This window comes from Mesoplodon bidens (genome assembly GCF_964165515.1).
Source record: "Mesoplodon bidens genome assembly, chromosome: 2".
Taxonomy (NCBI): domain Eukaryota; kingdom Metazoa; phylum Chordata; class Mammalia; order Artiodactyla; family Ziphiidae; genus Mesoplodon; species Mesoplodon bidens.
The window spans coordinates 42,283,737-42,309,973 of NC_138177.1; the positions used below are offsets into that span (position 1 = coordinate 42,283,737).

Below are 26,237 nucleotides of genomic sequence, written 5' to 3' on the forward strand. Positions count from 1 at the left end.
CTAGGGAAAAGTTAACTATTGGATGCCACCAGCTGGTTGAGATGGAACGTACCATGCAACAGTGCAATGCCTCCGTCTATATGGAGGCCAAAAACAGGGGATGGTGTGAAGACATGCTCAACTATAGAACCTAAGTGCTGATTTTGTAACTTAGAAGGAACTGCATCTGTCTTCAGGAACAACAGAGTAGCTTTCAACCTTTTGTGCCAAACCCGGGAGACTTGCAAGAAATGTCTCCAGAAATGTCTCAAATGTCAATGTCTCATATATACAAAAAGATGATTGCCTATTACCGACAATCTCATTGAGGTTCTAATGCATCCATTGTGGGATAAACTGTGAACTCAACTCGTCTGAAGTTGACTTTACCTCCCTACCTCTACTCCTAATACTGAGCCAGTGTGTCTAAGGAAAGGAGAGCCATCTTTTTGGTCATCTTAGGGCAAGAGCCACTGTGGCATCTGAGGAAGGCCCAGGACACAGTGTTAGCATCTCTCTCAACAATAAATATGGGTATGTGACCAGAGACGTTTCCAAACCTCAAGAAAGAATTAGGACATGACCATGCTCACCATATTCCACAAGAGAAATCTCACCCCTAGGCTGTTTTATGATCAAACTGTCTTCCATGTAGACCTGATCAAGTAATACGTATCCCTTCCACTTCCCCCAAGGTAAGGGAAGTAGAATTTTGACTTCAGCTCCAACTTGCTACAGTAGCCTCTTTTCTTCCCTGGCCTTGTCACTTCCCAATGCATTTCTCATGGGAAAAACAGGGAGACCCCTCTGCTCAGTGTCCTCTTAAATGTGAAACAGCATGGATTTATCAGGTAGCAGTGGCTGATGTTTGCCCCTGGCTAAACCAGGTGTTGAACTGACTTCTTATTTAGTTATACCGTAAGTTGGAAATCCTTGTTTACTAAAGTATATTATGCTTTTGTTAATACATTAGATTAAATCTAATTTGGCATTCTATTATAAATGTTAATTTATTTTTTTTAAAAAGCAACGAATTATTTTTAGTGATTTTGCTTTTCATTTTACTTCCAAATTTTGTTTCTGAACTGCATACAGGTATGATTATAAAAGTGAACCTCCAATGAAAGAGAACTTTGCAGGATGCCCACTAGCAGGAAGAAGGATCCAATGAGCTTTGTTTGCTTAGAAAGCCACACCTCCTCCTGGGGCTCAAAGTGCCCTCAGGGATATGAGCCTGGGTAGAAGGAGAAGCTTCTAGAGCACCTCTGCTGTCTGCCTCTTTCCTTTTCCATCCCCTCCCCCTACCAAAGATTTCTTCAGACTTTTATCCCTCAGCTGCTTCTAGTTGTTATTGAGTTTTGCTCCGCTTTGTTTTTGTTGCTGTTGTTGTTGTTTTGGTCGCAGCTTGCAGGATCTTAGTTCCCTGACTAGGGATTGAACCGTGGGTCACTGCAGTGAAAGCGCACAGTCCTAACCACTGGACCGCCAGGGAACTCCCTGCTGTGCTTCATTACCTCCCTTTTTGTCTCTTTTCAATATGTTATACTTTTTAGGAAATTTCTTTTCACTCCTATCATCTGAATACTTCTACGTATTTCACCCTATACATGTGGATTTTAATTTTATCCTAATCTATGTGTCTTTCACTTTGTGCGTTGTCAATTTTCAACCATTTTTAAATATTTATTTTGATACGTGAAAATGTTTTAACTTTCTAGTCTTATTTTTATCTTTAGAAGACATTCTTTAAAATTTTTTTAGTGTTTATTTCTTTGAAATGTCAGGTTTTTTTTCTTCTTTTTGTTGCCTTCTTTTCTTACCTGAAACTTTAATTTATACTTTTTTTCTAACAGTACAGTGTGGGAGTTGAGGGATCCCTTTCCTCCCATCCCCTGCTCTTTCTTTTCTGGGTCTCCCCTCTGGATTGGAGTAACTCAGTTGACATAAGGATCCTAAGCCCCACCTTGATAAGTTTGTTTTCATGGGAAATTATCATATCTTTAGAACTTCAGGTTTTAAAATCTCCATTCAGTATACATAGCTATTGTATTTTGGGCAGAAGCTTCATAAGCATGCCATGAGCCAGGAGGGACTGATGGGAAAAGTCACATGAGGGCAAGGGCTCTCTACATAAAGTCTTGCCTTAGTGAGGAGCTGGTGATAACTTCCTGAGAAGCATCCCTGAGGATTTTGACAGCAAAGTTCCTGGAACCATTTTACACTAGCCTTTTCCAGCTTACTTCCACAAGATAGTCCATTTCCTTCTGGAAAGGACCAGGGAGGGTCCTCTGGCTTGGCCAGGCCTCAGCTCTTCCAGCACTCTGAGCCAAAGAAAAGTTGGCTAAAGACTTAGAGTCTGTTGTGCCCTACTGGGTCCTCCTGTTAGGACCTGCAGTGAGCAGTTGGGACTGCACAGATTGGAACTTCATAGATGAGGTAATTTCACTTTGCCTGTCATATGAAAGACAGGGGACACAAGACAAACCTGAAACTTTATTTCCTTTATCTTTTGGCCATCATCTTAAAACATAAGTTCTTTCACTCTTTCAGGGTTGATCCACAATTATTTAGTGTCATGGTCTCCCTTAAGAACCTAGCTTTTATTGTTCATACTCCTTATGTGACATCTCCCCACGCCCACCTATCTATTAGAGCCTTTTAGCTCCCTATTGTGTGAATTGGGATGAAGTTACCTTTTTCTTAGAGGGAATACACCTGACTATTGAATAATGAAATGCATCTTCCACTTAGGAAGTGCTGCCACCCATACTCCTTTTCTGATTTAGATTGGACTGACAGTCCAGTCTCCCTCCCAGTTGGTGGCTCTTTAAGCTATTTTGCCAACAAACAACAAAAAACCCCACTCCAGTGAAAATAAGCAACTCCATGAGCTTGAGCAGAATTTACAGCTATGAACCTAGAAGGTAAGGCAATAAGACACTCAAATTTCAGCTACCAACATGGCTCAGTGTTCCTAACTACAAACCAAATTCAATATCCTAGCCTTCACAACTCTTATTGTAGACTGTTATCGGCTGAACTACATTAACTCAGTACATAACCCTTGCATGGCCAGTGGGGATGAATGGTTCCCTGATGTGATTTCTAGTCAGGTAAAATATTGACATGTCCTAGACTTTTTAAAATTTTTTTAATTTTTATTTTTTTGCAGTATGCGGGCCTCTCACTGTTGTGGCCTCTCCCATTGCGGAGCACAGGCTCCGGACACGCAGGCTCAGTGGCCATGGCTCACAGGCCTAGCCGCTCCGTGGCATGTGGGATCTTCCCGGACCGGGGCACAAACCCGCGTCCCCTGTATCGGCAGGCGGACTCTCAACCACTGCATCACCAGGGAAGCCCACCTAGACTATTTAAAAAAGGCTTTTCCTTTAAAGGTTTGGTTAAGCTAGAAAGACAAAACTTTTTCAAGTGTAAAACTGTAGTTTTGAGTTTTGTCAAACACAATCACATAATCACCAGCACACTCAAGTAATGAGTTCCATTGCTCCTCGAAATTCCCTTGTGCCCCTTTGTAGCCAACTCCCATTCCCATCTCTGGAAGCCATTAATGTGTCTGCTATCCATGTAGCTCTCTTTTCCAGAATGCTATGCAAATGGAGGCTTTCGAAGCTGGCTTTTCACTTAGCATGATGCTTCTGAGGATCCATCCATGTTGTTTTATCAAGAAATACTTCACTGTTTTTATTCCTGAGTAGTAGTCCATTGTATTGATGTACCCTTCCATCCATTCACCAGTTGGAAGGATATTTGAATTTTCAGTTTTTGGTGATTATGAGTAAAGCTGCTATATTCATACACAGGTTTCTGTAAGAACATGTTTTCATTTCACTTGGATAAATACCTAGGAATGGGATTAATGTGTCATAAGATATTTTTTATAAAAAACTGTCACTTTTTCCAAACTGACCTTACGATTTTGTAATTCCTCCAGCAATTTGAGAGCTCCAGTTGTCATTTTGCTTTTTACATTTTCCTAATCTATGACAGTAAGCATGTTTTCATGTTATTATTGACTCCATTTATCTTCTTTGGTGGAGTGTCTTGTTCCAAACCTTTTGCCCATTTGAAAACTGGATGGTTTTATTGAGCTTAGAGAGCTCTGGATGCAAATCCCTTATCAGATGTTTTCTTTCAAGCCTGTACCTTGTAAGGATTTGGCACCACTTTTGGTTAAGATAGAGACAGAACACTTGCATAATGCAGAAGGTAGATCTTACTATCATGATTTGAGAGTAGCCTTAATGGATAGCTGGCCCTGTTAATTATTGATTGGATGACCACCATTACATTTGATAGATGCCTTCAAACTTGGCAACTCTTAACTTGCAGGACAGTTCAGTTCATCTCTTAAGAAGTTTCAGTCTCTCGCTCATTGGTATTCTGTGTGCCTTTTTCCAGGCTAAAATTGTATTAGTCCTGTTGTTCTCTCTGAGCAAATATCTTGTATTTCCACAAGATATCAACCCTGTATATACTCAGCTTAATAACTGAGCTTTTGCTTCTCACCCTTATTCAAAGCCCCAACAGAGCATTGAGCTCCTAACAGTGAAGCCTTTTATTGGCCATTGTGCTAGTAACAGTAAGTTAAAGAACCCATGATATGCACTTGAGTACATCCCTCTCTTTATGTACTCTACTTACTGCTCAATGTATCATTATCATTTTTAAGACTTAAGAAACTTCTGGTCTTATTAAGAAAACCGATGCTTCACAGTAATTGCTTTTTAACCTTCAGATAATTTATTTAATAGGACTCCTGTTAACAGGACCAAATTTGTGGCTTGGCCTTACTAAGTATTTGAGATTGATATACTCGATTCATATATTGGTATTTCCTCCTCTTTTTTCACTCAGTTAATTTACCCTGTATCTTAAGTCTCAATGAGAGACTCTTCAAATCCTTTTTTGAAACAAAGTAGGGTACAAAAAATTGACTAATACTATAGAGACCATGTTTTCTGTGACTCATAGTCTTCTAAAGGCAACTCTGGAATTACAGTAATGTCCTAAAGGGACTTTTTCCTTTGCCTACTTCAGTTTTAAGTTAAGAATTCTGAGATCTGGAGGGATTATAGGGTGTACACCTAATAAGCACTAATTATATTCCCAAATCCAGGTCTTTTCCTAAAATATGATTATGTAAGGAATTCTAAAACATTGAAATGGTAAAGTATTTAAGACATACTAGAAGCCAAAAATCAAAACCCTATCCTTGAAAATCACAATAAAAGAATTTATTGTGATTTATGCTTGAGTATAATCAATTGTTTTGTTAATTCAAACAGGTATTTTATAGTTTTGCCACTCTTTTAGGGATTTAGTCTAGTATGTTTTGTGCATTATTACTATTGATTGCAAGAGTGGTTATTACCAATATCATTTCTAAACTATTCCAAAACCCATACTGGTTTAAAAAAAGATTCTTTAATTAATGCTGAGGCTATGCCATTTTCTCCTTCCCTCAAAAAAAAAAAAAACTTAATGTGGATAAACAGAACTGGTCACTGAGCACTATTTTTTTCTTTATGAAACCTTCTTACATTCAAAACATACTTAAAGAACGTAATTTTAGCTACCAAACTACCTGTTTGGCATCAATGGTACTATAGGTAAACTTTGACCCAAAGTATTCCCACATATTATTGCATTAAGCATGTTACATAGGAATTGAGAAGTGATTTCAAAGACACTACACTGACTCCCCCCACTAAAATCTTATTTCCTTGTGCTAAATAAATAGAACATACACAGATCTATTTTAAAAATATTCATCGTATTAGGCAAATTCAAATCTGCCAACCCAGTTTTAGTCCAGAACCAAACCAGTGACAGTCAGGAACTACACAGCCACCAGGCGAACTGATTTCCTTTCTTGTTGGTTCTCTGTGGGATAGATGAGTGAAATAAGGTGTCAAAGTCCCAGTGGAACATTTGTAAAAAAATACCTAATTTTCTTCTCACCCAGGTTAGCCAGTGGATAGTCATGTTGTCCCAGTTGGCTCATTAGATTCCTGTGTGCCTCTGTCTCCCCAGAGAAAACAAAACAAAACCAAAAAACCCCCTTTACATCAGTCCTTATTTCAGATGTAAGATGCCAGTTAACTATTTTCCCACAAATACCTTAAGCTCATTTTTACTGGAAAAAAAAAATTTCCCCCCAAAACTTTTAGTAATGAATGAGTACACAACAACATTTGGATAGTAATCCCATGGTGCAAGGATTTCCTGCAAAGTACCTTTAATATGTTTGCATCAACAGCAAGCATTAGGATGTTCTAATTTTGGCACCGTAAGTTATATGTGTAGCATTACACATTAGATAGATACCAAGTTACCACCCCAACCAGTATTTATCCATATGAATAGGAAAACTGAACAAAAACATAGTTCTGATAAAGGCTGCATTCATAAACCCAATACAGTTTAAGGTAATTTTTTTTTTTCTTTTTACAATCAAGGGCTGCCATTTAGGATTGTTTTTTTAATGATAAATAAAAAATAGGAATTATTTAGAAGATAAAATACTTCACTGTTCTTTACTGTTATTAATATAATATTGAGTGTTTTGCTATATAAAATATACTCCCAAGAAGTCAAAGTATTTAAAAACAGTGTATCAAATAAAAATCACAGCCATGTTACTGTTCAGCAACTCCATTCCAATAAACATTGGTATTGCATTCTCAAAAAAAAAAAAATTGTAGCTGAGGCAAGAGCTCTCTGAAGCTTGCATTCTGGGCGTGTAAAACACCTCACTGCATACTTTTAAGACTGTCACTCTGCTTCAGTAATTTGAACCTGCCACATTTTACTTCAACAAGTAAAGCAGTCTGCTGAGAATACAAAAATTTATAAAAAGGCCATCATAAAAGATTAAACCTCGGTAGGCATGTAAGCTTTCTTTTAATAAAAACAAAAATAGTCATTGTCATCTAGTTAAATAAGTCTCTTTGTTATAGAGTGTTCCAGTTATTGAAAAAGGGCCCTTAAAAAACCCAACTGCCTATATCTTAAAACCCTACCTCTCTCTTGCCCCATAATACACATTTGAGGGAAGAGTCATTTAATGTGCAAATTGGCAAACAAATGTGGAGGAGAGGGGACTTCTTGAAATGATGTGCCCAATCAATTCTTGGTTTATTCTTTTACAATATCAACTTCCAAAAAACTAAAATAACCAAAGTAGCCCTAAAAATACACAAAACAGACCTTCATCTTTGCATTCCTTTCCCAATAAACACAAAAAGTATATACAGCATGTTTAATAATATGCAATATGCAAAAGCTTTGTGTTGCCGTTAGCAACATCTATACCCACCCACCCTCCTTATTCACAAGTGTACCTCTACCTAACACAATTACATCACTAAGCCTGTTAGTTTGAAAGGGTCTTCAATTTGTTAAAACTGGAAAATCTTGGTATAGGGGCTCCACTCATTTGACTCAAGGTTATAGACTTCCACCGTATTCAGAAAATCATTGCCATCAAATCCTCCCACTGCATAAATGGTGTTCCCTACAGTTGCAATCCCAGCATTGCTCCTTGGTGAAGTCATGTTTCCCATCATCTTCCATTCATTTCTAGTTGGATCATACATCTCCACACAACTGATGGCATGAGAACCATCAAAGCCACCACCTACAAACAGTTTTCCTAAAAGAGAAACGAGACAAGGTTAATCTAGAGAGGCTAAGAAAGAAACCCTTAAATTGATCTTTTGCTAAAACAGTGGTTCTTGGTAGAAAAGCCTGTTCATTCTGTCAGAAAGTATTTACTGAATGCCTACTAATGTGGTAAGCACTCCCTAGAAGCTGGGGATACAAACGGAATAGAATTGAAAAGAACCCCTTTGTGTGTGTTACATCAGGCAATTTAAAGGAAGGGAGGCACCATCTAACTACAGTGCAATTCTCACAACAATTCTATGTGGTTGTTTCTATTACTGCCATTTCACAGATGAAGAAATAATGAACAAAGAAGTTGGACAACTTGCCTAGAGATGCAACTAGTAAGTGGCAAACCAGAGTAGTTCTGTGCACTGGAAGTTCTGTTATTAGTCCAGTGCATAAGAACTAAGATTCAAAGTAAGTTATAGGAAAGCAGGTTTCAGATAACTGAACATTTTCTAGAGCTCTCCAACTATATAAAATGATTTTGGCATTTCTAATTTCTTCTTGGAAACAGACTGAACTATGACTATTTTCAAATATACATGCAGGACAGTTAATAGTTAAATTATTTTCAGACAAATAAAATGTTAGCATTAAATATTCTCTGGAGCTTAAGGAAAAACCTTATTAGTGATTCTCGAATTCATTATTTTCTCATCTGACTGTCACTTAGCCTACCTGCATCCATGTACTTACCCATAAAAGAACCGACAAGGCTCATAGTAGGCCAGGGGTTGCAGGCCAGTAGGCTACTTACTGGCAGGCCTACACACTTAGGCTCTTGCCAGTTGAGCCACAAGCTTTGTTCTAAAAACAATTCTAACTGAATTCATTATTGTAATTATGTAATTAAACATTATGTAAATCCATAAAATGGATGTGAAAAAGCTGTGTCTATATATGATGATTTGCAAACACTTGTTAAAAATAATCTAAAAATATTAGGCATGGAGTAGACAATTAGAAAAGACTAGATTTAGATGATTTGCATCTCTTTTGTTTTACAAATCAAATTTTTAAAAATTCTTGCTCTAAAGAAACAAACTCAAATTCCAAGATGATGCATTATGAGTATGATTTATGGAAGAAGATGAATTAATATATTTATGTTATATATTCAGTACTGAGTGATTAGAAAAGACATTTCTAAAAGACAAACCACCAATCCCCACTGCGTCAGAAAAGGCTAGTTCTGAATTCCTAATTATACAAGTGGATAGTTATCACTGACATTCTCTTGGAATTTTAGAACAAACTCTTGCTACTGCCTACTCCTCAACTCTCCCAAATCCCAACACTCACCGCCGAGAACAGCCACTCCAGCTCCTCGCCTAGCCACATTCATGGATGCAATTAAAGTCCAGGTGTTATTTTCAGGATTATAACGTTCTACTGTGTTCAGACAATTCCAAGACTCTGCGCCTCCGATTATGTACAAATAACCACCAAGCTCACAGACTGCAGACTGGTGTCTACCTATAAAATCAAGTCAAACCAAAATTATTATTCTATCTCCCAAAACTGTAAGTGTGCACTACACATACCGTTGATTCAGAGGTCTTAAAAAAAAAAAAATTAAAAAAAAAAATCAACTTACGAATGTTAAGAGGAGCACAGCTTGTCCATGACTTTGTTACAGGATCAAATACATCACAATTTTTCAGTCCTTTTTGGCCATATGGATCTGAGCCACCAACGATGTATAATTTCCCATTCAGAGCACACACTCCTATATGAGTATAAAATAAGGTTATAAATTGATAACTTAATTATCATACTTAAATACTGATGATCTCAGCAGAAAAGTATTACCTGCATTACAACGGTTAGTTCTCAATTCTGGAATAGGAGTCCAGTCATCTATGTTTGGATCATACATCTCTCCACATCTCAGGTCATCTGAGTGGCCATTTGATCCACCTACCACATAGAGCTGGCCCTATGCCAAAAGCGAGATTAATATTTCCGCCATTCTCAAGTTCTTAGAAAAAGCTAAATGTGGGCTGCTTCTTCCTGCAATATAGTGCACTTACCATGAGTACGGCCATTTGAAATCGGGCTCTTGGTGTCCTCATGGGAGCAAGAAAGGACCAATGATCTGTATGTGGATCATAGCATTCAACTGTTCGAAGACACTCCTCTCTGTTATAGCCACCTGGTACAAGAACCACAAAGAGTTATGTTTAAAATATTAAACTGGACCAGGGTTTCTGGTCTAGAATGGTTTAAGTAATCTGTACAAATGAGAAAAAGAATCTTTGTCCACAAACTTAATAAGACCACATTAGTTGACGTTTTAACTAAGTGCTTGTAATAGCTGAATGACAAAATTATGAGTGTAAGTAAATTGCTTAGTCTTGACTTGAAAATTAGGAGAGAACAATTACCCACTTCACAGTTTTTTAAGAATTAGAGACAGACATTAACTTGAAGGCTCAGCAATACTATAGTATTGACTTTTTATTTCTGTCTTCTTAGAATGTGGTAAAGTGGAATGCCACAGAAGAAGGCATATTAAACAAACCCTGTCTTCCAAAGTTTGCATGTCACAAACAAGCATAAACGTCCACTTACAGAGGCTTAGCCAGTTGAAGGTTTCTGATAAGTCACTCATCCTTCTATTCTTACCTGCAGCTATGAGTTTGCCATTCATCTCTGCTGTCCCCAGACCAGATCGTGCATACTGCATAGGAGACATGGGCTTTTCTATTAACTCATCTGGTTGCATCTCAAAGCTTAAGCTTTTAATGAGTTTTGGAGTACTTGTTGGTGAGCTCTGTGGGCTGTTTCGCCCATGAAGGAAAATGACACAGAAAATACCATCCAGCACAGCCAGGCACAAGTAAGTGTTATCTGTAAGCACAAGAGTTCCATGTTTAAAGATGCAGTTTTTATTACTTTTGGTTGCCGTGTGATCCTGAATTGGACTACAGATTCCAGACAGGGGATGACCTGCTACTCTTTTCCAAATTTAGTTGCTTCTGAGTTTTTTCCTCAATCACTTTAGAAGTATTATATGGTTCCACTTAAAACTCCTTCTTAAAAAAGAAATAAATTGAAGGCAATCTGACAAGTGTAATACACTTACTTGAAGTCTTTTCCGAAGCAACAATTTTCCACTCGTGCTTAGGGCTTTGTATTGTAGCATTTGGAGAAGAGAGACATCCAATGGAACTGCTACTTATCTGCTTATGGCCATTCTCACGTGGTGGCTTTTTCTGCAAAATCAAAAGGCAGCTACAGAAACCTAGCCAAAGACCATACCTGGTGTACCTTTGCTCCTGAGCTATTCCACAACACTGAGAAAACCCTTAGTACCCTCCACTTGTGCATGACATTTATAGCACACCTAGATTTAACACAAAACACCACTTTCTGACTGACACACATCACTGGCATTCTTCCATCTCCACTTAATAAGGAAACAACTACACCTACCCTGGTCAAGAAAAAGTTCAACAGTTAAAAAAAACATGTTGTGGGTCAAGTATTAGAATAGTCAAGAAAGGAAAAAACGGAACCTCCTCCTTCATAATCCACATAGTCTTTATATTAAGTATAGAATCTTCCAAAATGTTATAAATCTAAAACAGCATGAATTAACTGAGAGAATACATTTAACCCACTATCTCCATGAAACTGTGAAACTTAACTAAATCGTATGTACTGGTATCCTTCATATTAGCAGATATATATCCATCCAATCTCTCTGAAAGTTATTTTACAGGAAAAAAAGTGGCAATTATAAGAAATATTTACAAGTATATTTCTCTAGGATTCCCTTAAAGGTATTATAGAGTGGTTTTCTAGACAAGTAAAACTACATCAAAACACAGAAGTAAAAATGGTAATCAGAAGTTAATGAAGAAATAATACTAAAAGAACCAAACATTTTTAAACGAATACATGAGAACATAAAAGAGGGAGAAATGGGCAAAGCTACAAATTTTCAAATGACTGTAAGAAGATTACATTGTGCCCTCGTGTATGAGTTCCCTTTGATGGTTTTCTTCCAATTACTTTAGCTCTTGACACTTCCAAAGGATATGATCACATGGCATTAGAAGAGTCAAGATTACCCTGGTAGGAACTGCCTGCTGAATGAATAGGTACCACCTTCAGTACCTGGCCAAGTTTGCTCATCCACTTATTTTGATCCCCAGGGCCACAGCCTCATGGGTAGACAGAATCTCTAATGGAAATTTCTGTTTCGAGTGGAAGAAAAAGGCCATGAAACAATAGAGAAAAAGATTTTGGTAGCTACTTGAAGCTGTGAAAAAACTATCAAGTTTGGTGTAAGCAATTCAGCAAATGTGGTTATAGCTTAAGTAGGCTATTTTGAGAAAAGGCGGAGAATGTACCATGCTAATGGTTATAATTACATTCCATTTAGACATTTATTATGTACCTAGGTGTTATATTAGGCACTTTATTCACACTGTCTCTTTTAATCCAGTAAGGGCAATATATCTCTCCATTTTATAGGTAAAAATACTGAAAATGAGAGAGAAAATATGCATTGTCTAAGGCAATGCAAGAAAAATAAGGATTAGGAATTCTGAGTATAAAGCCACTCTTTTATACTATGACAGTCTGTGTGTCCTGTGCTACTAGGAATTACAAAGTACATAAAACCCTATCCCAATCTGTGGGAAGAAGGGATCCAAAGTAACACAAGTTGATGATGCTTCTTTAAGAGCTTTTACCGTAGTAAGAAAACTGTTCTAATGTATGGCTTTAATTGAGAGAAAATCAAATGTGAAAAGAAAGCACAGTAACAATGAAGACTACTTAGTGTTATGTAACTAACCAGCCTTATATAGAAATGCTGGTTAACTCTTTTATGTTCCTTCCAGAACATTTTCAAGCCTAATTCTTTACTCTCCTTTATTTTCAAACTTTACCCTATCAACTCCTCCCACTCAGCCCACCCACTGGCCCACACTTTCTTTGCCGCTGACCTCCCCAAGGGGTGGTCCCTGGTAGCTCTTTCTTTTTCAGCCACCATCACTTCTCAAGCTAAGCGTTTCTTAACCTTAATACTCTCTGGAAATTATACCCACTAAAGGTTAGAAAGTGGCTTCCTAAAACCAGTGTAGAAGAGATATCCCTAATCTTCTTTTACATGACCTCCCAGAGGATGATCTGACACAGTTAACAATCTAGTCCTCCTTCAAACTTTCTTCTCCTATGTCAGCTAGCTTGTACAACACAATTCGATTCCAATGGCGGCTTCTCAACTTTTTCTCTTCCTGAAGCTTAGTGTGTTTCCTCATCCTTTTTACTTCATCATCTCTATTCATGGCACTTCCCTGGAATAAGTCACACAGGTCAGAGTCCTACTCACCCTCAAATTCTTCGTTTCCTTAATTTTCCTAATCTAAACAATCACTAAAGACCTTTGCAACTATAAATGTCTAGAGTCCACCCTTTCCCCTTCTCGTCCTTAGATCAAGCCCTCATCTTTTCACCTGAACTACTGCTTGTAATAGTCTACAAATTGGTCTCACAAGCTTTAATCTACCCTCTGTACCTGGTCATAAAAATAGAAGGGTTCGATGCATTTAGTTAAGTAAAACAAACAAACAAAAAAAACCCTCACATCAGCTGGAATCCCACGACCCAGAGACTGCCACCTGATAGTTAACTATCTGTCTAAAACATGATAATGAACATATAGATCTCTGCTGTATGGAAATACCATAATTTAACCAATCCCCCTACTGTTGGACTCTTGTCCAGTTTTTCACTATTATTAAAGTTGTGAAATATATCTGTTCAGATCACTCTACTCCTTTGTCTAAAATTCTTTGAAAGTCCCACACTACTTGTAGAACAAAGTATGATCCCCGATCAGATGTTATTTACCTACTCTCCCAGTCATGTGACCTGCAATTCCAACAGTATCATCCTTTCACAGGTATCCTTTGCTATCTGACACACCTCTATCTGCTATGCAAACTCTTCCACATCCTCAGATGGCTCAAATGTTGCCTCCTTTGTGAAATTTCCCTAGTTTTTCTCCTTTTGGTTCCACCCTCCCCTTAATGTCTTCCGTAGGTAATTCGTATAAGTCTGTTCTGTTTTACCTACTCCTGTAAGGTCCCGGAAGCAGAAACTGTCTCTTACACATTTTGGGGCCCTCTTACCTAACATGACGGCCTGCCACTTATCAGGCACTCAACCACTGCTTATTGAAAGAGTACTTTAAAAAACCATTAACTTACAGTTTAGAGATGTTTAGAGATAACAGGGAAAATATCCTCAGTGTTCAAAATGCACAAACATGAACAAAATTCTCAACTAACTCAGCCCCAAAAGCTTTTTGTGAAAATAAAAATATTCAGCCACTACTGACACAGAACACCTGATAGTATCACCATACACGTTATTTCTGAGTCTATCATTTACCTTCTAATTATTAAAGGAAAACAGCCATTAACTTGGGTCGATTCAGCCTACTTTATAGTTATCCCTCACAAATACAATGTTGAGCTAAAGGCCAAACAAAAAGAATACATATTGTATAACCATTTACATAAATTTCAAACACAGGCAAACTAATCTAATGCTTCAGAAGTTGGGATATAATGGCTTCCTTTGGGGAAGTGTAGGGCAGTGACTGGGAAGGCGGCAAGAGGAAGGCTTCCAGAATGCTAGAAGTCTCTTCTTGACCCAGGTAGTGTTTAAACCAGTGGGTTCACTATGTGACATTTATTCTTTGTATTCTTTTCTCTATGTTATTTATCCATAAACTAAAAAAGTTTATACCTGAGATTTTTTTTAAAAAATTGGGTCTAACAGTTATTCCCATTACAAACAACTATTTTTTATAATCTGACCAAAATAACAAATAATTTCTATTTTGCTTCATCTTATTGGCCCTTTTTCTTACTACTTGTAAATCCTATTTGAGAAAAAAATCTTAAGTGGGATTTCCTACTTTGTTCTGTTAATTTCTTTTTATGTGGCAAAAATGGTAGTAATGGTATGAAAGGTATGCTTGTTTTCTCCCACAAGTGTTTCTGTCCAGTTATACCAGTGAAGCTCTTCCACTTTCCTTTATTAAAGGAAAATCTCAGTATGCTATAAAATGCTCTAATCAAATTTCAACCTGAGGTTACCTCAGATGTGCAATGTGTACCTGCACAAACTGAATGTGGTCATCATCACTGCCAAACACCTCAGCCTGTCCATCTAGTAGGTTCCCATCAAGCAGCTTGTGATCAGCTGAGTAGTACAAGGTTTGAACCTGCAAAACAGCAACAGAACACCCATGTGGCTACTGTCTCCATGGCTACTCCACTAGTATGCAGATCACACAAACGCCTCAAGGTAACCTCCAGTGTGCTTCTTGAGCTTCTTGACATCTTACTCTGGCAGGATCCCAAAGTAAAGAAAATACATGTCATGGTGGTAAAAATGTAAAAAACAAAAATAAGATACAGAATCTTCTAATACTGGCTGAAGAGTCCTTGGCTTGGGTGGCTTGAAAGAAATCTTCGTTTTTTCATAGCTTCTATGATACAGCATTAAGAAAAAAAGGCACTAGTACAATATATAGGCTCTTAAAGAATACAGATATTTATAATAAAATACTGAATATGGTTTACACCTTTGAAGAGTAAGTGGTCTAATGTGCATAAACATATTTCTGTCCTGCGCAAGCAATGTCAAGAAAAACAGATAAAAAACAAGTGCAAAAATTCAAACACGCTTCAGAGACACCTCCCTTAACAGATGCAAACATATGGCTAATGCATCTGATTTTCAAGTGGGAAAACATATAGATAAAAATCACCTGTTAGCCTTTTTAGAGCATAATGGTAACTGTGTTTTTAAAGGCCTAACAGGTTTGGTAAGCCTTTAGTGAATCCGAAAGGCTTAAGTGGAGGGATAAACTCAAGGTCACTCCACTGTTCCATCTGCATGCTTAATTCCCACCATTTCTCCATCAGTTTTTTCTTGCGTATTTTTCAAAAAGTAGCCCAAGTGAGTGACTATATGTATGAACAACACCATTGAAAAACACAAAGCTTTAAAGACAAGAATCCTGTAAAGGAGTAAACACCATTAAATCATCATCGTTCTCTGCCCACAGCGGATTTTTCTTAGGAGAACTGGGGCAGGACTGCTGCTTCTTTACGTGTCAATACACTTGAGGATTCTTCTTGTTTCTTCAGTCTTGGGTATCCTAGTTTTGTTAATAAACCTATGGGGAGATAAATCAATGGGGAGGAACAACCATTAGAAGCTTTTACCTACTTGTCAATTTAAAGCAAAAACCTGTGAAGAAAAATTAAGAATCTACAGAAAATTTCAGTACCACCTCCCATTTCTAAAGCAAATTACATGCTACTTTAAAGAAAGTTAACAGCACATAATAAGCAAAGAAATAAAAAAAGAAAAGCAGAAGACCAAACTGAACAGTTCATTCAGCTCACCTGGACACCCCCCCTGTTTCTCAGCTTAGGGGTACCTATAGCAAAATTTAAATTCTTTAGGGTCATGGTTATAAAATAAAAGTGAAAGGGAATCCTTCATGTTATAGCAAAATAATTTTTAATAATTGTTGAATCCCATTTACTTTAAAACTAACCTCTTCCATCAGCTCTTCCAGACTGTCTCCATTCTCCCAGATGCTACGCTGCACCCAGTTGATTACCTTTGTGTACAATTTGCCATTGCTGGGCAAGCAAACATTATCTTCAAGCATTACCTCCAACTAGAGTTGGGAAAGAACAAAGACACATGGATCAGTGTTGAGCCTCTAATTCTCAATTTCATAATAAAGAGGTCATAGATGCCCAACTGCACTCCATACGTTTACTCTAATTTTTAAGGAAACCAGTAGCCAAAAAAAAAAGAGAGAAGAAAAAGAAAAGAAAGTAAACAAACTGGTAGGCAGAAAACCATTACACTGCTAAAAATAACCATATGGTTTCAATGTATTGTCTTTTTCATAACCATTACTCACTTGCTTGAAACATGGAGAAAGATTACATTCCTGGAACTAAGTAGTATGTACCTCTTTATTTAACCTTTACATCTTTCATCTTTATAGATTTTACCTTTAGCCGTGGAAGTTTAAGAAACTCTTCCTCTTCTGAAATTTGTAACAAATGCTCCTGAATATAAGCATCAACCTTATTCAACAAACGGGAGTCTCCCATACAACTTGCAAAATTTCGGTAAGAGATGCAGCTGGTAACATCCATTCTAGATAGTAAATAGTCACCACAAACCTTGGAAAAGAAATACACGAGTGCCAACATTTACATACATTTTATTTAAGAAATATTTAATACTCAGTGTGTAAGTACTATGTGAATATATAAAGATTAACCCAAAATCACTGCCTTAGAACAAGTTTAACAGTAGGAAGAATACATGTATACAAATGATAAACATCAAAGAATGCCATTCAAATATATAGGATGCTTAAGGAAAAATGAAACAAACTGAAATGCTATGAAAATGCACATGAAATGTTCGGACAAGTATTTCCAACTAGAATGATAGATCAGGCTTCATAAAGGCAGTAATCTGAATGGGGCTCTACAGGGGAGATGACACTGAATGCACATAGAAACTAGGGAAGATGCTGCAACAATTTAGTTTGGCCAGAACAAAAGATAAGACAATCAGGAAATAGTTTTGGAAGAACAGCAACTATATGAGGGAGAGCCTGGACTTCTAACCTGAGGGACGTGTGCTATGACCACAAAAGGATTTTTAAGCAGAGTGAGGGGCTTAGCAAACTTCTTCTCAAAGGGCCAGACAGAAAGCTTTTAGGCTTGTGGGCCGTACTTTCCCACCACTTCTCAACTCTGTCACAGCAGGTGGAAAGCAGCCATAGACCGTATGTAAATGAAAGCTATGTCACCATAAGATGTTATAAAAGCAGGCAGCTGGCCTCAGGCCTGCAGTTTTCTGACTCCCACATTAGAGGATTAAATGCCTTTTTTCCTGTAAATTATTAAGCACTTCTCAGTGGCATTAAATTCTAGAAAGAACACTTCTAAAGAACAACCGAGAAGTGTAGAAGAACGGAGAATTAAGGATATGAGTTATATGATTAACTGAGAAAATCAAGACTTACCCTGTCAGAGAAGACTATTGAAAGAGCAAGATTGTAGCTTGAATTATCTGAGAGGAAGTGTGACCCTGCTGTGTTACATTGGCTAAACAGTTAAAATTACATAAATATTCGGTTCTCTAGGGGAAAAAAAGGGACATTTTCAAGTTCTTGAGTCCAACAGATGTCTTATAACAAATTGTACACACTAATCATATAAAATAAGACCCCCTAGTAACAGTACTCCTTGTATATTACTTCTGTTACTCTACCTGCTTCACTCGGTCCATCTTCAGCTTCTTTGCTGCAGAATAAACGTCTTTGACTAATTCCTTATCGGCTTTCAACCTATTAGAAAAAAGGTTCTTTATCATTTATCATACCAAGGCCTTGAAACACAGATACTTAATTTAAATAAATTTAGAGGGACTTGGAATTTCATTCCCTAGTTATATGATGTACTTTCGAGAACTTACTGAGCAGTGTAGGCATAATTCAACAAGACTTCAACAGCTTCCGGATTGAGATCATCAAACTTAACGTGAGAAACTCGGTGAGGATCACTATCATTATTAAAGATTTCAAATAAATAGGGACTGCAGCAAGCCAGGACTGCTCTGTGTGCTAACATCTCATGGCCACAGACCTGCAAAGTGAGGAATTAACATTAGAAGCATTGTGGACTATGTATTTCTCTAGCTAATTACTACATCGTATCCTTCATCTTACATTTCTGGGTAAATCATTCTTTTTTAAACTTATTTCATTAAATGCCTCCTATGAAAAACAAAACAAGCCAATCCAAGAACATATGGTTTTTTAGTAATGAAAGATCAATTCTGTAAGTTTCCAATTACGCTTTAAATACCTGAAGTCGAACATCACAGAACTGGCCACTTTTCCTCAGGGCATTTAATTTGGCAACAGAAGACTCAATGAAATTTTCGTCTTCAAACATTAAATATCCATTGGGAATCATTTTTCCTTATAATTTGGCTAAAGGGCAGAAAGAAAGCCAAGTTACTTTTACTTATGAATGGTGATTTTTATAACATTTTAAAGAGTAATGCAGTATCTTTAATTTTCAAATTTCATCCTATCAACAACACACAAAAATTTTATCATACAAAAACATTGCTAAAACACCACTGGCACTGAACGTCTAAGCCTTTGTACCCCTATACTTTGGTCCTAAGTCTTTTCAAGGATTCATACAGTAGTGTTATGGTGTCCCAGCAATTTTGGCCAGGTTTCTATTCCTATTAGTACACTCATTGTGAAGGGGAAAAAAAATGTAAACTCAGCCCTGCCCAAACCCATATAACAAGCAACTGAAAAGCCTGGAAGGATGTGAAGTGGTCATCATCATCACATATAGATTCCTTGGTTGGGGCTGCAGTCATTCCTTTACTCACTGATATATACGACTAACTTACATTCTGTTTCCTTTGCTCTACTCAATATTCTGTGATAACCTATGTGAGAAAAGAAGCTAAAAAAGAATCAATATATGTGTAACTGTATATGTATATGTATAACTGAATCACTTTGCTGTACACCTGAAACTAACACAACATTGTAAATCAACTATACGCCAATAAAATAAAAATATTTTAAAAATTCTGTTCCCTTTTCAGGTTTCATATATTTTAAATCACTTATCTCAAAAACATACAAGATAGAAATGTATGTTCTTTAAAAAATTTTCCATTTCACCGTTTCCTGTGAACAAGTGACTAATGGCTACACAAAATGCATCATTAAAAAGTGGTGATAGAAGATTTCAGTTTGAAGTAACTGATTTATTTAAATTCAAAATAGTTTATAGAAAGGAAAATATAGCAAAATTTTTTTTCTACGAATATTACTGACTTCGCCTTTTAAAAAAATTATGAAAGGCTGTTAGTGTGCTTGGCACAGTCTTCAGAAAACAAAAAATGTGTGCACTGGGCACTGACTATCCACTTACCTACTATACTGGTGAGAAATGTATTTCCAGGGTGTTTTAAATAATCCAAGGACAAAGGAAACTCAGCACTTTGTTGAGGTATGAAGACAGGTGGCTGAAGTGAAGGCAGAGGTGTCTGAAGCTCTAATGGTGATTCCAAAACTTATCAGGCTTGAAAATGATGTAATCAAGTCCTTTAAAGCTATAGACACGAACTTCTTCTGTGATAATCATGCATCATAATCTGTAATAATGACAATTGTTGGATATTCAGAATGATCAAAGACTGCCATTGATCTAGGTCGATCAGATCATGCAAAGTCCTGATCTTGGAGACATTTTGAGGTAAATGGCACAATACAGAAAATAACACGAATGCAACTATACATAAGCATTTTCATTTAACCTGCAACCACTCAGGTGATTAAAAAAAATAAAATCCCTCCCCAGAAGGAGCTAGTAACTTTTACATTTAAGTGAGATACACAAGCACAAAATTAGAGGAAAATATAAATATTGGTTAATCCTAATATTCTTTACTATTAGATTCCAACTAATATACAAACATGTGTTCTGTCTGTGTTACCAGCCAGCAAGCAACCATCATTATTCCCCGACATGTATACAATGTTACAGTCAAACCAGATACACTGTTTCCCAAAATGTGCTCTGTACTTACCCACCTCTGTAACTTCAAGTTTCCTTCTCTCGGAATACCCTTAACCCAGCCTCTGCCCGCTGAAATCTTACCTCCAGAGCCCCTGCCAAATCCCTTCAGCTGAGTAGTTCCTCCCCATCCTCCACATACTGAACCCTCTCTGAAAGTGTGTGTGTGTGTGACCTTCCAGCTGGTCTGTTCTGGCTTATCTTCCTTGATTCAAGGCCTCTTGAAGGCAGAGCCTCTGTTTTCTTTATCTTTGTATCCTTCCCATCTCCCCCCACCAAAACAACTAGCCTAGAAACCTGAATATAAAGATGAGTAATTTGTTGAAATGAACTAAATAAACAAAAAGGAAAATATTAATGTCTATGCTTTGTATGATCATTTTTCTCATATACAGTAATAAACTACCAACGGAATAATTCTGGTTCAAATCAAATCTTCAGGGAAATCACATTCAGTCCTCCCCCCATTTTCACATGTCATTAACTAAAAGTGTCAAAGTCAGATGGTACTTATTTTTTAATCATCTGAACTGCTATTACACTACTAATTCAGCAAGCCAGAACTAAAATAAGAAATTATTTGAAAGATGTGCATACTTTTTAAAATGGACATCTTCAAATTACCTGTATTTTCCTTATATATCAATCAAGCCGACAATTCTAAATCTAACAATTACATTAATGTGAATGGTCCCTTACCCCGGAACCCACTTGAAGGCTAGTCCAGTTCCATTTCAACAAGCTATTGTATTAAGTGCAACACATGCACAATCTCTATCCCGTATGCCTTCACTGGTTTCTCCATAGCTTAGGTTTTATTTCAAGGAAACCTGAGTATTCTGACTCAGGTTGGGACTGTTGTCAATGCTTACTCCTTCAATGAAACTATTTCATACCTTTATGTAATATTGATTTCCTCTGCTCTACACTTGCATCCAGATTAGTTAATTCAGCTTTTCTTAAGAAACCAGTTCTAACAAAACAAATGTTTTCCAAGTAACACACAATTCTATGTACAGAGAGAACACACTATCCAAAAGAAACCTTCAAACATTTTCAGCCAAGACCTAGCTCAAGTTGGGAAAATCTATACAAGGGTGAAAGGGGGGGACCCCTCCATGCAAGTTATGTTGGATATGATTAAAATGTATGCCCTCTGAAAAACCAAAAACAAAGGGAGATTTATAAGTATTTTAAACTTTGACCAGTTTTATTCAGTATTTATTTGTAAACTAGCCTAGATCTTACCAAGAATAAAAATGGCATCTATAAATATATAGACATACCTCGTTTTACTGCACTTCACTTTTTGTGCTTCACAAATACTACCTCTTTTTTTTTTTTTTTTGCAAATTGAAGGTCTGTGGCAACCCTGAGTTGCCAGCTGATGGTCAGCATTTTTTAGCAATAAAGTATTTTTAAATTAAGGTATGTATGTTATTTTTAAAGACATAATGCTTTGGACACTTAATAGACTCCAGTAGAGTGTAAACATAACTTTTATGTGCACTGAGAAACCAAAAAACTGGCGTGACTCGCTTTACCTCAGTGGCCCAGAACCAAACTCACAGTATCTCTGTGGGTGTATTTGATAAATTGAAAGTTCTACCTTAAATTTATTTTGGAAAACAACAAGAACAACAAAAACCTGGATGGTTAAAATCACTTCAGTCCTTTGGGAGAAAATACTGGAGAACTTTTGGAGCAACTCTTGCCATACAAATTTGTACAATACTATTAGTTTTGCAATAGAGTGAGTACTACTACATTAGTACTCGATTTTCTCGTACAGCAAGGTCTTAACATGAACCTCATCTCTTTAACATCTGCTGATCCGTATAACCCTACTTGATTTTAAAAGCTAGCTCAAGTCCACTCGACATTTAAGTTAATGCAACAAACTTTATTTAATTACCGTCCTCATATACTATATGCCCCTACTCTCACCCACCCCCAAGTTGGAGGAGGTCACCTCAACTTCTGCCTGCAAAACCATGTCTTTCAAAGTTCACATTCACTTTCACTAAAGTTAGTGTGGACAAATTGAGTTTTAAGCCATTCCAAAGAGTCATAGATCTCAGTTTGGTCTATGAAACTCAAGCTCAGTGACTGATGGAATAAAAATGTGGGGAGAATTTTTTATCTTTGAAAAGCCAAACCGAAAGCCCCAACATCCCAGGCTTACATAAAGTTACAAAATTTAGAATTTTGATATTTAAAAAACACATTCGACTAATCCACTTTTAAAATTAAAACTGAGATCAAATGCAATATATTCTGGTAAACAGTCTTCAGTTTCTTAATATGGCCAGTGCAAGAAAAGGGATACAGACGACTTATAAATGAGTAATTGAATTGCTTTAGTAAAACCCAGAAGTTCACATGTTACCACAGCCCCCCAAAAGATCAGCTGAACCCAAATACAATTCAGTAAGCCTTATCAAGGAGCTGTAAAAAATGTAGGCACAATATGACCTGCCCCCAAATTCTTCTTGGGCCTTCAGTAAGAGCAAGATAAAATGTTATCAAACTTTCAAAGAATCCTTAAAACCTCAAGGCAAATTACAAGTATTATTTAAGTTTCAAGGCAATCTTTTGAGGGTAGCCAACTCACAAAATAGTAACTAACTCCATTTTTAAAGGACAGACTTTATAATACAAAGTAAGTCAATGAATCTTTTAAAAACCAGAAGTTATACATTCCCAATGTCTGAAACGATCCATCTATATCAAAACTCACCAAACTCAGTCACTCACTCCATGCTTTTAACCTCATTGTTCTGTAATTCTTATATCCCACAAACATTTATGGCTCCAAACATATGGCAGGCACAGTTTGGAATGGGATGCTCATAACACAATGGAGTTAACTCCATTCCCCAGCCTTGAACACTCCACAGACCAATCAGAAAGACAAACCAAGCAGTGAAAACAGTTCAAACAAAAGGGGAAAAAGGTATGAAAGCACACATATTCCAGAAACTGCAGCAATCTCTGTTTAAATAGACTGTAGTTTGCAGAATGCATATGGTAAACAGTAGGAGAGGAAGTAAAAGAGATCAACATTAAGGTTTAAACAGAGCAGAAGTTTTAGCACAGAGGCATAGGACACTAGCAGAAATATAGGGGATGGTCTGGAGGAATGGGTAAAACATGGATGCAGGGAAATTATTTATAACCCTTGCTTATCCTAACTAAGGTAATAAGGATATTTTAGAGTGGATATGCGGCATCAATATCAAAATTAGAATTCCAAAAAGCATAATAGAGACATTTTTAGTTTGCTGCATGCTTAAAGTTGGGAAGGAAAAGAGGAGTTTGCTTTGGGACATTATAAGGCTGAGGTACCTGTTGGGCATCCAGGTTGATACCAAAAGTGTAAGGATAGTGAGCGATGTATCGGTTTATAAATCATTTACAAGGCGGTAATTGAAGTTTACAAGTGGTTCTAACAAAAACTCAGAAATACTCCTTTATTCATTAATTCCTCCATTTACACTCTAGCACAAGGTAGGAGGCTCCCCAACCTTCTTGTAGATTTGACTATACAATCATACTGTTGAAAAGTCAATGAAATGATTTTTAGGGGTACTTCATCTTAATATCAATGATTAAGACAGTTCCCCAACAGGAAAACATTTTGCATTAAAAAAAAAACACAACACTTATTTGTGAAACACATTCAATCGCCACCTAAAATATCCTTCAATCAAGGTCTTATTTATTGCAAATAAAACCAAAACCTGGAACACTTTGTTTTGGGGAGAAAAGTCAGAACAACAGAACTACAAATTAAGATAATTAAAAAATTAATATTAACTAATGATAGAGATTTCATCTATTAGGAAAACAGGAAAAACCATTCTGGGTCTCCTTTAGGTCAGTGATGCTAGTCCAGTTTTACCTCTCACTACCAAATTACAGACATTTGACAAGTAGCCTGCCAGCTGGTATTAAATTATAGTATTCTCAATCCAATTCTAAACAGTCAGTGTACACCTCATCTCCAGATATACAAAGAATAACTGCTCCTTCAGCATCTTTCAGAGAAGTTTTGGCATGATTATGCCTAAAGCTACTCATCAGTATACTGTTATCCTTAAACAACCACCAGTGCTAGAATTAGTAAAAGAAAATATTGCCTCTGGTAGTCTAGTCCATGCTGTACTTGTTGAACTGTTTAGAGTAGTACTATGCTTACAGGGTTGTTATTTACTACTAGACAGAAGATCACCACACGCAAGTTCTCAAAGAACAGTTTGATGCCAGGGTGTTCTAATCCTCCATGACTGACAACAGACATTAAGGAAACAAAAATAAACCCTTTAGGCCTCTGATTTCTACTTATCTAGTTTTTGAAACGTCAGCGGCCTCAAACAATAGATCTGTCTACTTTGTATTGGGGAAAAAGTAAATCTATTTCTAAAGTATTTGTGGTTCAAGTTTCCCTACGGTCAATCCTCAATCTGATACTGCCTGCTACCTTCCTACCATCATGAGCTTACAATCAGGTCCCTTTGCAAGATGCGCAGAAGGACGGAAAAAGAGCAAACCTCTCTGCCGATTTTCTTTGGCAAAAACAAAGTGGCGAGCGCCCCAGAGTGACTGGAGAGTCCTGCAGTCCCAGGCCTTCATCCCCGCGCGGCGGGGCGGGAGCCCACTCCAAAGGCTGGGAGGCAGAGCGCCCAGCGTCTGCACACCCCCGCCCAGGATTGGCCAGCCCCGCAGTCATTCAGCGCGACACGTCAGGGCAGCCGCTCCCTTCCTCCCTCCTCCCGCCCCCTTCTCCCCGCGCTTGGCAAGAAAAGCGGGCAACGTGGAGCGGGAACAAAGGACCCCGCGGCCCACGGCGATCAGGGGCGCGGTGCCACCCTACCCCAGGCCCGGGGTACCGATGGGGCCTTGGGCCAGCTCCCCGCCCCCACTCGCCGGGTCCTGGAAAGGCTCACGGAAGAGAGTCCAGACCCCGGGCCGACCCCAACACTAGGCATCGGTTCCTGACAGCAGGAACTGAGATTCCCGCGCCCTCCTTCCGGGAGGTCATCCCTGGCCCGCGCGCGGCGTCTTGACCCAGGCCCCCGAGGACCCCTCGTGCAAAAACTTCTCGTTCCTCACGCCCTGCTTCCTCGACTCCAGCGCTCTCCGAGGCGGCCCGCGCCCGCCCTTGGCCGCTAACGCGATCCGGCAACCACAGCAGCACCGGGAGCGCGAGGGCCGCTCGGCTGCAGCTCCTCGCCCCCAGAGAGCGGCGGCGGCAGCGGCCGCGGCTTGGGGAATCCTCCTCCCGGCACCCGGCACCGCTCCGCGCCATCCCCCAGTTCGCAGTCTGGCTGCGCCCTCTTCCTCCTCCACCGTCGATGGGACCGGCGCGTATTACCTGGTTCATCTCTAAAGAGACGGAAAAACTCATCTCTGGAGCTTCAAAGGGGAGCAGGAGGAAGCGGGCGGGAATCGGCCCAACGGAAAACGCCTCGAGGCCACCGAGGAGGGAGCGGCCGAGCGGGGAGACGAGCGGACAGCCCGCGGAGGCTGCGAGGAAGGGGAGCGCACCGGAAATTCGCGGGGACTCGCTAGCTCGCTGGCACAGCGGCGCTGAAGCCGCAGGCGGCGAAACTGTGCCCAGCAGTTCCGAGCGACCGACCTCCACGCGCGTCCCGGAGACACTGCCCTCGCCGCCGCCGCCCGCTAGCGCCTCACCCCCTCGCACGTCACCACGTGCGCCGCTGCCGTAGCCGCCGCCAACACCTCCCCGACGCTTCCGGCTGGAAAGCGTCGGCAAATGACGAGCGAGCACAGCAATATAGCGCTCGCGGCCCCGCCCACCGCTGGCCCCACCCCCACCCTTCCCCCCGCCCCCCCACCCTTCTCCCCCGC

General features: G+C 38.6%; 2 protein-coding genes across 6 annotated transcripts in view; one reads left to right on the forward strand and one right to left on the reverse strand.

Moving 5' to 3' along the window:
- SWT1 (SWT1 RNA endoribonuclease homolog) overlaps positions 1-7,361 on the forward strand; it is a 99,487-nt gene extending 92,126 nt beyond the window's left edge. For all 3 annotated transcript variants that reach the window (XM_081223513.1, XM_081223511.1, XM_081223512.1), the window contains exon 19: positions 5-7,361. In XM_081223513.1, the coding sequence (XP_081079639.1) occupies positions 5-134 (130 nt within the window). In that variant the 3' untranslated portion in view covers positions 135-7,361. The remainder of the gene's footprint in view (positions 1-4) is intronic.
- IVNS1ABP (influenza virus NS1A binding protein) lies at positions 7,114-26,112 on the reverse strand. 3 transcript variants are annotated; one of them, XM_081223518.1, is made up of 15 exons: positions 25,741-26,038; positions 19,719-19,941; positions 18,618-18,745; positions 18,226-18,395; positions 18,022-18,097; positions 16,743-16,916; positions 16,271-16,396; positions 14,816-14,923; positions 10,760-10,889; positions 10,300-10,524; positions 9,705-9,826; positions 9,484-9,610; positions 9,269-9,400; positions 8,974-9,147; positions 7,114-7,654 (listed from the first exon to the last, which is right to left on the reverse strand). In XM_081223518.1, the coding sequence occupies exons 3-15, from the start codon at positions 18,726-18,728 to the stop codon at positions 7,401-7,403; spliced, it is 1,929 nt and encodes a 642-aa protein (XP_081079644.1). In that variant the 5' UTR covers positions 18,729-18,745; positions 19,719-19,941; positions 25,741-26,038; the 3' UTR covers positions 7,114-7,400. The 3 variants fall into 3 exon arrangements, with proteins under 3 accessions (XP_081079644.1, XP_081079645.1, XP_081079646.1); XM_081223519.1 differs by lacking the exons at positions 16,271-16,396; positions 16,743-16,916; positions 18,022-18,097; ... (2 more) ...; positions 19,719-19,941; positions 25,741-26,038 and adding an exon at positions 15,743-15,879; XM_081223520.1 differs by lacking the exons at positions 7,114-7,654; positions 8,974-9,147; positions 9,269-9,400; ... (3 more) ...; positions 10,760-10,889; positions 14,816-14,923 and adding an exon at positions 15,742-15,883 and having other exon boundaries at positions 25,741-26,112.
- Between the last annotated feature and the right edge of the window lie 125 nt (positions 26,113-26,237).

What these genes read in the sequence shown, in the direction of transcription:
- IVNS1ABP (XM_081223518.1), bottom strand. Translation starts at nt 18,728, where the DNA reads ATGATTCCCAATGGATATTTAATGTTTGAAGACGAAAATTTCATTGAG. An exon ending in TGGAAGAGCTGATGGAAGAG is followed by an intron (nt 14,924 to 16,270) that starts GTTAGTTTTAAA and finishes GCTGTTTTGCAG; the next exon opens with GTTCAAACCTTGTACTACTC. An exon ending in TGGAGTGGCTGTTCTCGGCG is followed by an intron (nt 7,655 to 8,973) that starts GTGAGTGTTGGG and finishes TTTCTCTTTTAG; the next exon opens with GAAAACTGTTTGTAGGTGGT.